Source organism: Ailuropoda melanoleuca, chromosome 11, assembly GCF_002007445.2.
Source record: "Ailuropoda melanoleuca isolate Jingjing chromosome 11, ASM200744v2, whole genome shotgun sequence".
Classification (NCBI taxonomy): Eukaryota; Metazoa; Chordata; class Mammalia; order Carnivora; family Ursidae; genus Ailuropoda; species Ailuropoda melanoleuca.
The window spans coordinates 17,850,656-17,864,847 of NC_048228.1; the positions used below are offsets into that span (position 1 = coordinate 17,850,656).

The 14,192-nt window shown below is 35.1% G+C and overlaps 1 protein-coding gene across 1 annotated transcript in view; it reads left to right on the forward strand.

The window, feature by feature from the left end:
- Window positions 1–11,074, forward strand: part of LOC100465545 (bifunctional heparan sulfate N-deacetylase/N-sulfotransferase 4) — a 270,808-nt gene extending 259,734 nt beyond the window's left edge. Inside the window, exons 11-14 of the mRNA XM_034671694.1 lie at window positions 1,932–2,102; window positions 3,038–3,147; window positions 6,565–6,667; window positions 9,465–11,074. Of these exons, the coding sequence (XP_034527585.1) occupies window positions 1,932–2,102; window positions 3,038–3,147; window positions 6,565–6,667; window positions 9,465–9,584 (504 nt within the window). The 3' untranslated portion in view covers window positions 9,585–11,074. The remainder of the gene's footprint in view (window positions 1–1,931; window positions 2,103–3,037; window positions 3,148–6,564; window positions 6,668–9,464) is intronic.
- The last annotated feature ends 3,118 nt before the right edge of the window (window positions 11,075–14,192 follow it).

Consider the following 14,192-nt stretch of genomic DNA (forward strand, 5'->3'; position numbering starts at 1 on the left):
TTAACGCACATATAAATTAGTGCCCCAAAAAACAAGACTGAGAGGGAATTTTTAAAGAACATACAAGCAATTTTTATTTTTTATTACTTCTTTATTCGTTTATTTTTTATCCATTCTTTACTTTTTTATTCATTCTTTTTCTTGACTTTCTTCGATAACATTTATGGCCAAGAACAAATAAAAATGAACAGAAAACTGTGACCCTGTACATTGGGATTGCAAGAGGTCAGGGCTCCTAAGAGAACACCTGAATTGGGAGCAAGATCCAAATACTATTATTAGAATCCATGAGTCACTGTCTTCCTCAAGATAGAAAAATGTGCCCTTCTCTCTTTATAAAAACTCATATTGCAAAGCAACATAACTTACTTTTTTTTAAGAAAAATGACAAAAGCATTGAAATATTAAGTCTTCATTAAAAATTTTGAATACAAGTACTTGGGGTCAAATGTTGTACATTCTCTTAGCAAAAAACGTAGAACAAATTTACATGAATCTTTTTTTCACATAGATTAAACTATTTAAATAAAAGAATCTGTGCCTGCTTTTTCAAGTAAATTCTTTGAACATACGTGCTTTAGAGAAATTATTTTTCCCGATATTTTTATTGTCATATTGCTAAGAGTAGGGTCCCCAAACTGCTCCACATTTCAAAATAATGTGGCCTATTACTTAGCTANTTCACTCAAATTTAAGGGATCAAGTTCTCTTTGTTTCTATGTTTATTTTTTTTCGACTTATAAAAACCTCTGCTATTACATTTTGGCTCAAAAATGTCAACCACTTAAAAAGATCCCTTCATCTTTCATTCAGAACTGATCACTTATTGGTCTGNTGGCCTATTACTTAGCTAGTCCTGTCTATTCAGTAAATACCATAAATCCAAAGCCCAGCAGGTGTAATTCAGAAACCCCTACAAATGTCACCTGCCACTGTAATTTCTACCCCACATTTTTATAATGGGCCTCACAAAGAAGCTATAGTGCTATTTTTTTCCATAAAATATGTCTCTTTGTGACTTCTGGTCATATTTTTATGCTAATCTTCTTAGTTTCAGAAGGATAAAGAAAAGTTGGTGTTAAACTTTTGTAAATCAATGTAGGGCAGATTAAGTACAGTTCCATATTATCACTGCTTAAAATAGAAATTTCAGCATTAACATATTAATATGCACATAGTATTTTTATATCCTTTATTCAAGTTATAAAGGTTTCTAAACATTGTATTAATTCAATATATTATGTTGTCTCTATGTACTCAGCGTAATGCATATACATATAAGAATGTCAATAACTATAGAATAATGAGAGGCCTTCAAAAGTTTTCTTAGTTCCACCAACCTACCACTCACTGGTTACTGTTGAACCACTTCTTTTTTTTTTTTTTTAAAGATTTTATTCACTCATTTGATAGACATAGAGACAGCCAGCGAGAGAGGGAGCACAAGCAGGGGGAGTGGGAGAGGAAGAAGCAGGCTTCCAGCAAATGTCAGAACCTGTAGGAGTAGCTGTGATTAGACGATGAGCAGAGTAATATATAAACCTGCTCTTGCCGGTCTAAATCTCTTTTCACTGGGCTTGATTTGTCTAGTCCCTGATATCTATTCACTTTTAATCAGACCCATGAAGAAAATCCTATACTCTGTCTTTTGCCTTTATGTAGACATTTTAGACATGAAGACAACCACAGGCTTATGTGCATACCACTTGATATACATGGAAGGCTTGTACTTTAACTAAGCAATATGCCACTGCCTGGGTTTTAATATATGCACTTTTCACTTTATTTTTTTATTCTAAAATTAATTTATCATTTTCATTACTTTTTGGAAATAAAAGACACACACATGTACATACATCAAATACAAATATGCACACATATCCCTGCATGCATAAAGAAAATCAATTTTACAATTGACTTCCTTGTTAAAGCACCAACGATCTCATGAAGATCCAGCTGCCCTGAGGTTTAATTTCTATGAAGTTATCACAACCGGACATTGGGCCCCATCTGACCTGAAAGCTTTACAAAGGAGATGCCTAGTACCTGGATGGTATGCGGTCCACATAGAAAGATGGCTAACCTACTTTGCTACTTCTCAGGTAAGGTCCTCAAATTAATTTCTTCTGTTTAATATACCTTAGCTGTATTGCGCTTGACAAACAGAAAATAGGAAATAACATTGCCACAGACAACAATTCATAATGAGACAATCATACCTAAAGAAGATATGTGGATTTTTACATTTTTAATGTCAATCATAGTATTAAAATGTTAAGTGGCTGTGAAACATATTCTTGGGATCTTCCTTTGGGTAGTAGCTGGTCTCAAAGTGTTGAGTCCTCACATGAGAGACATCATGTGATCCATAAGCAGTAACTCAACTACTCAGAGAATAGCCATTTAGACAATACCTTTATGGAACACCACATGCAGATAGTCTGACATCTGTCCTCCAGGGCACTTAGAAAGGAAGAAAGAGGTCATGCACTAGACTGTCAAAATGGAAAATGCTGTAACAGCTCCAGGAAAGTGAGATAGAACAAGAGGTAAGGATTTGAGGAAACAACCACATTGTTTATATTCTTTACTCCAGATCAGGTCATGACTAAAACCTGAGTTCTTTGTCATGTGTATACGTAGAATAGATGAGTAATTTTCATCTGTATGCCATTTCCAAGTCTTTGGCTCCAAGGTTAGCTCATGTGATTCTGTCAGCTGGTTAATTATCTGATTACCTAACAGATGGAAAATTGAGTATCTACTGAAAACTACTAAATCAAGAGAGTATCTGTGTTTATTTCTGATTTACAATCAAGTTAGTTAAGGGTTATAAATGATTCGGATGGCAAACTTCAATTGTTGTTTATTTGGAAGGACACAAGAATAGTAAACATTAAAATGTATCCTAAGTAATGCATATTTTCTTCCATTCACACTGACCTAATTGATTAATGTCATACCAGGTCAAGTGAGGCAGCTCAGTCTATTTAATTTAGTTTTGTTCTTCACAAAGTGACTATTTTTGACTTTATAGTTGCTAATTATTGATGGACAGCAGCTGAGATCTGACCCAGCTACTGTGATGGATGAAGTCCAGAAGTTTCTGGGAGTTACACCTCATTATAATTATTCTGAAGCACTAACGTGAGTCTATTCTCATGCTTGATTTCATTTCCATTATTCGCCATCATAAATTATCACTGGTAGGTGTGTATATAGCATCATTAATACTAGCTATGAATTTATACATCATTATGCTCCTCGAAAGCAGTCAAAGGAGTATCCTCATTATTCATGCAATGTCTTCCTTTTGAATACCACAAATACTTTGTTTTTCAAAGTGTCATCCTATAGGCATTTTATATATCACAAACTCTCTTCTTGGTGAGCTTTTTCCCAATGTAAGTTTGGTTAAGTAAACTTTTTAGATGCCTACTCTTCAAAAATTGTCCTAGAATTTGAAATTACAAAGGTGAAAAAATATAGTCTCTTCCCCAAGTAATTTACAGGTTAGAAATGAAATGCTGATGGCCACCATTAACTCTGTGAAAGTGACCAGTATTGGGGGCAGAATTGGGAAAAGGATAAATTCATATTTTACTTTGTATTTATTAAATTATGTATAACCAAGTGTAATACATATAATGTCCCAGTTATCTATTTTTGCATGACAGTCCATCCCCAAACCCACCAGCATATTACCACAGCCATTTTATTATGCTCATGGATTCTGGGGGCTGGGAATTCAGACAAGACACAGCCGGAACAACTTGACTTGGCTCATAATACACAGGGGGGAAATGTGACTATCTGGGTATGATCAAATGTCTGGGGATGGAATGTTCTGGAGGTTTCTTCACTTTTTCAGTCATATCTCTGGCTCTCGGACTGGGATGGCTCAAAGGCCAAGCTCAATGGGATGAGACCTCTTTGTGTGGCTTTTGGAGAGTGTAGTGGTTGTGTTCTGAGACGGAGTGATATGTTAAGGAAGTGTGATCGAAGGCAGCCATAGCCTTCTCTGACCTAGTCTTGCAAGTCACACAGCATCATTTTCACCTCATTTTATTGATTACAACTAAGTCACTGAAGCCAGTACAAATCCATAGAGAGGGCAATGAGCCTCCCCTTCTTGATGGGGAGGGGCAAGAGCATTCTTCAGAAGAGAATAAGGGGGAAATATTGTTGCAATCATCTTAGAAAAAAAAACTGTATACTTGGGTAACTAAAGATGGAGGAAAAGGTAAAGAAGCAAAATAAACAAACAAAACCTCCAGGGAGCCAAAACATATTTTAAAAGGGTATGTACTTGACTCCGTCACAAGGCCTGATACAAAGCCTATTAAATTTTAGACAAAATTCTAACAAGCCTGATTATATAATTTCCCAGTTCACAGCAGATTAGAATCAGCAATTAGACAATTAGAGAGGGTAATGGAAGGACAGGAAAAGCAGTAATAAGATTGGGTTGTTCCTTATCCACTCAAACAACCCTAATGAAGTTTTCACCTACACATGGAAATAACAACAATACAAGGCATGCCCCTGTTGATTAAGTAGACAAAGCTTCCTAGAATACATTTTACATTAATAGTCATTGATGTTAGCTTGTCTTCCCCTGCCTCCCTGCAGTAGTTTAGGGAATGGTTCTATCTTGTTTACTACAAATAGTTGCTTATGGTTCAGTAAACCTGTAAAATCATACTTTTCAAGAAGGGATTACAAACAAGGGCAGAATATATGGTTTTTAATGTCTCACATCACAAAAATTAATAACTATAGTGATGTTCAAAGTAATAAAAGAAGTCATGTGGCAACCAATTTGTTGTTGTCTCAAAGTTGTCCAACAGTTACTTGAGAAAGGCTTCGCATCTTCATTTCACAATATCATGCCTACTAAGATAAAACCATAAAACAATGAATTCATATAACTTAGAAAAAGTAAATGCCCTCTGTTGGGGTATATAACATCAATGCAATAAATGAAACCAGGACAACAAAAGAATGTGGAGTCAAGGTTATGACAGCCCTATCTGAAAGAGTGACTTTCAGTATGGCTTTTCTTCCTCGAGATGGATTACATACTGCCTCACAACAGCTGCTGTGGAGACAGAGAGAGACTGCAGCCCATCCTGGGATCTCCACACACGTGAGAGCAAAAGAGATGCTCTCAGTGTGGGTATAAATATCTTGGCTTTGTTGCCAGAACTGTATTTTACCTTAATGCAGTTAAATATTCTCATCCTGAGGCAGAAAATGCTGTTCAGGGGCATAGTTATGCCGACTTCCCCATCTTATTTTGCAGAGCATGCTGAATTGTTTTTCCTCTTGGGAAATTAATGAAAACTAGAGAAAGGACTGTGATAGGCAAGGAACAGATTGAAAAGGAAAAGTCCAGGTTGGAAATGACTCTGTCTTCCTTTTATCCATTTAACCAGTGATGTATTTAATTTTAATTGATAACATGTACTAGGACAACCGGGACTGCAAGGATCAGGTCTCTAATAATAGGTTGGGCAGGGAACTGTGAAGAAAATTTCCCTCTCCCCCTAAATGAGTTCACATATGTGCAGAGGCAAATTGCAGGTGCACCGGTATTATAGGAATGGGCCCAGGGCAACAAAATATTCTGCAACTAATTAACTTTACATCCCAGTCAATTATGCTTCATCCTTCTAAAACATCTGCTGAACAACAAAAATGCAAACCTTTTCGATGTTTTATGTATGCAGCAAGTCCCATAGCAATAAATTTTAAATTTCTCTTCTTATTTGGTTTATTCTTCCATTTTTCCTATCTTGTTAGTCCTAAACAAAAGTTTTTATATATCTGAGTTTAAATAATTAGTCCATATATCCTTTCTTTTGTAACTTTATGCAGCCATAGGAGCAAAACATTAGAATTTTCTTTTAGAGTATAGGGACCTGTATTATCCCATAGGATCATTTGCCTTCAACAAAAGAAATGAAGAGTTGTCTAATCTTCCACTCACCACTTCCTCCTTAAAAAGTATAAACATTTTGAACTTGAAAAACTATAGCATTCTTCCAATTTAGAAGTTTCAATTCACGTTTATATTCACAAAAGCATACTTACATTACATTCAGTCCCTTTAATATATACCATTGAATTATTTCAAAGAAATCTGTTAACATATTTTGACAGAGAAATCATATTAATAAGCAAATAAATATTTTAAAAGTCCTGTGTATATATGAATTGCAGTTTTGATGATTGGTCCTTGATCTTTTATGGATGAATAGATAAAATATGAAACTTAAGTTAATAATTTCAATCTAAGATTGGATTAAAGATTTACAGGTCTTTTTTCATTCAGTAGAAATATTCAAAAATATATAATAACATATAGTTTATTTAATCTCAATTAAACTTTTAAATCAATTCAATGAATACTTATAAAACAGAATTAAATTAAACTGAAACAATGGGCATACCAAAGTGCATTTTCTTTATCCAATTAGTGAAGCTCTCTCACTCAAAATTCTGTATACAATTTATAGTCATTAAATTTTTATAATCATGTATGTGTTTGATCTTTTGTAGGTTTGATCCCCAAAAGGGCTTTTGGTGTCAACTACTGGAAGGAGGAAAGACCAAATGCCTTGGAAAGAGCAAAGGCCGAAAATATCCACCCATGGATCCAGAGGTAATATTTTCCTAATCTTGAAATACTTTGATAAAACATTGTGCGTACAACTGTTTCAAAATAAGGGACAATATGTTTGCTTCTTTTTTCTTCTCTTTCTCTGCTCTCAATGTTTTATATATTAGAATATAGATAGGCTGACAAAGATCAATAATTGATAGATATTCATAGTAATTGTTTGCCATTAGGATGTGCTTGAAACATAAATACTTACTGAACAGTAACTACTTGTAAAGTACTTAAATGAATTGTTTACTAAACAAATACTTTTGGATAAAATATATAGACATTATTATTATATATTAAATATGCAAATGCAATGCCTGTAAAATGCCTGGGTACTGAGTTAAGCAACGGAGAGCCAACATGAGGGTGGGGAATTTTCTCCACACCACCAATCAGTGCTCAGACACCAGCTGGGTATCCTACAATTCAACTCAGTTCTGACAATATCTACCCTGAGATAGCATTAGATCCCACAGGTAAGGGCTCAGTTCTATAAGACTGTCTCTCCCCAACCTCTGATACCAGTTGCAAGCCCAGGTTGTCACCTGTGCTTCTGACCAAACAACCAGCTACAGATTGAAAGTTCCAACAACTTTCTCCTTGGGTTCAATTCCTTTGCTACAGTGACTCAGAACTCACAGAAACATTACTTACCAGATCACATGTTAATTATAAAGGGATATAACTCAGGAATAGCCAGGTGGAAGGAATGCATTGGGCAAGTTATGGGGAAAGCCATAAGAGTGAAAGAGTGAGCCACTCTCCTCCAATCTCCACATGTCCATCAACAAGGAAGTTCTCTACACCAAGTCCCTTTGGGCTTTTATTGGAGGTTTCATTACAGAGACATAATTGATTAAATCATTAGTAAGTGGCAATGATTCAATCCCCAGCTCCTCTTTCCTCTGAGGTCATCAGGGTGGGACTTAAAGTTCCAACGCTCTAATCACATGGTTGCTTCTCTGAGCAACCAGCCCCAATCCAGGAGGGGTCCAGGAGCCACTTAATTAACATAACAAAAGATACCTTTATAACTCTTTCATTTAGGAAATTGAAAGGATTTTAGGAGCTCTGTGCTAGAAAAGGGGGCAAAAGCTAGATATATTTTATATCATAAATCACAATATCACAGAGAGGATACAAGATAAAACAGTTATGAACTCAGATTTATTATAGGAGAGTAAGTTAGTTACTGTCATTGATTTATAATAAGATACATAAAATAATGACAAACTACAAAAGCAGGGAAAAAAATTTCTTAATAAAAGTGGTGGCACGGGGCACCTGGGTGGCTCAGTTGGTTAAGCATCTGCCATCAGCTCAGGTCATGATCCCAGGGTCCTGGGATGGAGTCCCGCATTGGGCTCCCTGCTCAGCGGAGTGTCTGCTTCTCCTTCTGCCTCTTCCTGCTGCTCCCCCAGCTTGTGTACTGTCTCTGACAAATACATAAATAAAATCTTTTTTTAAAGGAGGGGGGATGGTTTGAGGAGGTAGACTAAGTTTGGGAAACCCATTAGCCATCAGCTGAGCCAGATATAAAGAGTATCTCCCCAAGGCAAGGTAGGCAAAGGGAGGATGGAAGTGATTCAGGTGTTACTATGGAAATAGAAGTACCAGAAATTCCTTAAACTATACCTTTGAACTCAATAATTTCAAAAGAGTTTCAGAAATCACTTTAATCTGCCAAGAAATCAGTGTAATGTTCTCACTACTTTTATAAACATCTTATCCAGACTTTGAAGTGTTAACAATCTGGTTTAAGGGCAGAAATATAATGAAATATCTGGTGGATGGTACAAGACGAAATGTAGTTGTCTTAAGTCCATTTCCACAGTACGCACAAAAGTTGCCAAGGGAATTTTATGAAGAAAGAGACTCATTTGTGTTAAAATATTGGAAAGGGCTTAAATGAGATGGTATTAACTTTGGCCAGAACGAAAACAGTGTTTGGGCCATTGCTCCTATATTTACACAAGGAAAAGTGTTCATCTCTACTATTTTATCAGAGACACAAAACCATGTTCATTGGGCTATAATATATGGTAAGTGACATCCAGAAAGAAAACCCAATTATAAATTTTCTGTTTCCCAGAAATACAGGAAAACATAAAGTAAGACTACTGATATATTTGAGCATTCTTTTTTTACCCATTCATTTAATAAGGGACAATCATTCCAGTTTGACTAGGAATTTAAGAATCACAAGAAAGTTCACTATAATGATTTTTATAATGAGATCTTATACTATTCTTGAAGTAAAAGCTCTTGCTTTAAAGGCATTAATCTTTGTCCTGAACAAACATAGAAAATATTTTTGCAAAGTTGTAAGTAATTTCTTTAATCATGAATTTCAACTTTTATGGTTATTTATGTTCACTTTTTATGCTATGGCCCAATTTTACAGAAAGTGACCAATTTTAAAATAAATGTCTGTTTTTTTCTAGCTCCCTTTGTAGATTTGGTACCATATCAGGTTCCTACCTCATTCTTCTTTAGTGTCATTACCTCTTATCAAATTTTCTCCCTGCATAGACTTGACCAATACCACAATAAATAAGTGCCTCAGTGGTATATAAGCCAGAAAAGATATACCTGAACCTATTTTTATTTTATAGCTACAGTTCTGCCAAATCTTTTCAAAAGGTAATGAGTGATATCTGGGGAACAATCCAAAGAAATGCATATTTTGTAGACAACTACGTTGTAATAGAATTTTAAGAAATATAGATTGCTTAATTGTGTATAATGAACTAATAACTTCCTTCAATTTTTTTTTCTTTTTGCTTTCCAGTCTAGAACTTTCCTCTCTAATTACTACCGAGATCATAATGTGGAACTGTCCAAACTGCTGCACAGACTGGGGCAACCTCTGCCATCCTGGCTGAGACAGGAGTTACAGAAAGTGAGATAGCACTGGAGACAAGAACCAAGGCTCAAAGGATGCTTCCTTTTACTATTAAATAGAAAAGCAAACCCCACAACTTTTATTCCCCTACTGAACTTGTGATTGTCAACAGAGGACTGTGTGAATAAATTTCCTTCTACCTTTTTCATAAAATGAAAACTGTTGTATATGCACGCATTGGCAATTACTAGCATCCATCCCTGTGTGAGCTTCTGGGAAGAAATGTGGGGTTTTGTGGCATTATCCAGTTTCCAGTGTGAGGGTCATAACACACCCCAGTTCCTCTGTTAACCACAGGTTTCAGAAATTCTACATAAAACTGAGAATCCTAATTATATGCAAGTGACAAATGAGAATCTTGAGGAAATAAGGACAGAGATATCTGTAAATGAAGGTAGCAGGAACCCCAATATCTGAATTTAAGGGCTTACATTTTCTCTTTGCTAATTTAAAAACAAGCTTGCTTTTGTGCAAAAAGAAATATTATGATCCCATACTCTTATTTTGAGCAACTATTATTTATTATATTTAGCCCACATATTTTCCTCTGTTACTCCTCTTTAAGAATTTCCTTGACTTGTAGAGAAGTTGTAAAGTTGCAGCTTCCTGTGTTTGTCGTCTGTTTTCCTTTTATAGAAGGAAAGGTTCCACATTCACTGATAGTACTATTTTCTCTGGCAGGGCAATCCATTCTCAGTGAATTCTGCAATATGAGTCCAACAAAATCTATTGGAGGTTTTGGGGAAAGGAGTGAGACTGCATACTCTGTGTAGTATTAACTAGTATGTATAAGGCCATCTTTCCATAGGTCCATAACCGTACCATACTAGTAATCTAGGTATCTCCACCTTGACAATGATGCAGTATTTATATATTTTTTCACTATCTATGGGAAAAAAAACTTTATTGATAAGATATGGAATGAAAACATCAACATGGGTTTACAGGTAGAGTGGGGCACTTGTGCCTTCTATGTAGTATTGTGTCAATCATTTTAAAGCATGGACTTTTATATACACCAGTACATATACTATTGCAGAAGATTCTGTTTTTAATGCCTATTTAAATATATATATATATACATATAATCTAAAACTTACCTCTTTGAACATCACTAATTCTTTAACCTAAACCCTATTTCTCAGCCATGCTACCCAACAATTAATTTCTAGAGAAATTAATTTCTCAGAGCTTTAGGTTCCTTTCCTATTTGGAGGTTATTGTCATGCTGGTTGAATTTTTATCCCATTTTTCAATAAAGATATATTAAGGCTTTGTTAATCTTTACAGTGTGATACATGAAAGTAAAATTTCAAGAGAACAGTAAATCAAATGCTTTGGTGACATTACCTGCCAATCCATCCTTCCTCCAGAGTAATTTTTCTACAGGCTATAAATAATATTACTTTTTCTCATAATTTGAGAAATTACGCTTAACATAATCCAATGTATTTAAAGGAAACTGAAGATCATTGTTTATATTTGTTTGGTTTTTGTTGTTGTTGTTGTTGTTTTAAGCAAGCAAATGAAATCAAAACTGAAAGAAAATCAAGAGTTTTCACATATTTTATTTCAGAATTCAACTTTGGATTTATACGTCATTAAATTTTTTTGTTTTCCTGTTGTTTTCCCACTGTATCTAGAGGTTTGGATCTTTTTGAGAAAATGTGAAAATTTTTCTTGAGCTTGAGTTAATAGAAATCACAAATTATTACTTTGATTGTTCCTTTGTTAACTGTGAGACTAAAATTATCAACCTTACTGTTACTTACATGATCATGTGCTTGAAAGCATTGCACTAAGCACACTATAATGACAATACCTGGGATTTTAGACCTCTAACATTTGATTTATTTGTTCACTAGCATCCTCCAGTTTATATTCTAACATTTTCTTTTTTGAACTAGAGATTAACTTTTTTCCCCGAGTGAGAAAACAGAAATATTCTTAGGAAAAAAGGGGAGATACTTTTCATATTAAGTAAAATTCACACAAGTCAAAGTCCAACTGATCACCAAATTTGTAAAACTATAACTCATTTTTGGCATTTTCTCATTTTTTCCTAAGTCATGTATACAGTATCATTCACCTATCTACAGACATCAGAGAGTAAAATTCCCCCAAATTCAACCAGTCTTTTCTCCCTGGCTCATTTCAATTAGTGTGTACATTTTCCTTATTAAAATTGAAATGAAGAAAAAATAAACTTTATATTATTCATCTTCATCTCATAATAAACTACTTAGAGGGACTCTGGGCTATGGGAATATTATAATAAATCATGAAAATTTTCAATTTTAAGAGTATCTTGATTTACCCACTGGCTACTTCAGAATTATTGAGTCAAGTTTAATATATGTAACTCTTTAAAATTTTAAGTCAATTCTATTTCATGGTCTTGAATTACATACTTTTTTAAATTTTAAAGAACTTCCTAAAACCTTTAAGCAAGACAGTACCTTCTCCTCTTTTCTTCTTCCAGTTGCCTAACTCACAAATATAATCACTGATTACTTCACATTAATAAAGGCAGGAACAATATTTGATTACAAGCCTACATAAAGATATAATGACATGCTTGTCAAATAACAGTCTTTAAAAATTATATTACAAATCTCATCCAAAACCAAATTTTGCTCGTATTTAACAATGCCCCCTCCAAAGAATTGAAAAGCTACAAGGAAGAATGTTAGTGAGAAAAATTTATAGTCCTTTTATTACTGTGTTGGGAATGTTGTTGAGCTATATGCCGAGAGGAAAGGGAAATAGGTCTGGTAAACAGAATAGACATTCTCTGTTGTAGTCCATCCTTCCAGTTACCAAATATCCATCACATTCTTCTTCCTACATATAGAAGACATTCACCTTTTCTCAAAGGAAGATAATACAAAGTCCTATCTGGTCACCTCATTCAGTTAAGTGTAGAGAATCTCTGAGTCCTCTGTCAGCCTCTCCAATAGGTCCAGACACGGTTCTCGTGGTCTGATAATCTGTGTATAAGTCATCTTCTTTTATCACAGACAGATGTATAATGATGGGCCTAGGGCATAAGAACCATAATAAACACTCCCATTTAAAATGAAAAGGATAGGAGACATATGGCTGTCCATAGATGGCAATGATAATGCATTTCTGCTTGGAAGACAGGGAAGTGTGAAATTTTTTTCTTGATTAGAACCCAGTTTTTCCCACTCAAAGGATATGTCTTGATCATTTTTTTTCCATCCTGAAGGCTCCCATCTCTACCCTATAGAAATCTTTTTTACCAAAGAAATCTTGACTTGTGATTTCTTTGCCAATATACTTCCCTCAAAAACTTAGTAGGTATGTAATCTAGTTGTTTCCATTCAGTTCCATGTGCCAATGATCATCACAGAAACTCTTTCCTAGAACTAGGACTCAGATCTGCTTTATTCCCCCATTTTCTTGCCCCAGGACTCCCTCACTGTCTCTGCTCCTCTCTCTGTCTCCTCCTTCTTCCATCCTTTCCTTCCTCCCTCAATTTATGGCAGCGCCCATAGAGCCATCAGGCTTAAGTGGAAAGGTCATATTCAATCTCACTTTAATCAAAGGGCTGAGTGTAATGGGTCTTTGCTGTTGTTTTTTGCTTGTTTGTTTGTTTGGGGGGAGAGTCAGGGGGAGAGGAAGAGAGAATCTTAAGCAGGCTCCATGACACAGGGCTCAATCTCACAGCCCTGAGATCATGACTAAGCCAAAATCAAGAGTCGGACACTTAACCAACTGAGCCACCCAGACACCCCTGTAATGGGTCTTTGTAATTAAAGTTATCTTTCAACCTTCCTCATAGTTTGAGGTTTAGGAGAATTTAGATATTTCAAACTTTTGAAGCTTCAAATATCTGGAGTCTTTTTCATTTTATGTTTGCCTACAAACCAACTGATTCTTGACTGAGTTCATTTCTTCCTTCTATTCAATTACAGATCAAAAGTATTCTCTTACAAAATGTCTCTACATACCAATATAGTCTTGGAAGGATCTGTCTTTCAAATGATCATGCAAGACAGTTCTCCCAAATATTTTGTCACTCTTATCCAATCTCCTATAACTATTTTTTTCATTAGCATCTACCCACACTCCTGGACAATGTCACAAATGTTCATTTACCTTTCAATAACATCACACCTTGAATTGCCAATATTAAAATTAATTAAGGTACTATAGCTACTGTAATAGGTTAACACCAAGTTCTTAGTAGTATCAAAAAATAAAAATTCATTTTTTGCTCACATATACTTTAAATAGTAGAGGGGTAAATGTTCTCTTTCACCCAGAAAATATGCCTTCTTGACCATGTAAAGCCCAAGATCCACTCATCAGTATTCAGAAAGCAGCAAGGTTAAGAGGGAGTAGGACTTTCTAAGTGAGAGATTTTTTGAAAGCCAAGTTTAGAAGGTATATTTATCATTTCTACCTATGTTCCATTGGCCAAAATTCAGTCATAAGTCCACTCTTCACTACAAGATAGGCTGAGAAGTACAGTTGAGCTGTTTGCAAGGAAGAATGGGATACGCATTTGCTAAACAAACATCTAGCACCTGGAACACAGATTAGGGATGAAAGAGACACCAGGATTTAAATTAATGGTAAACTCAA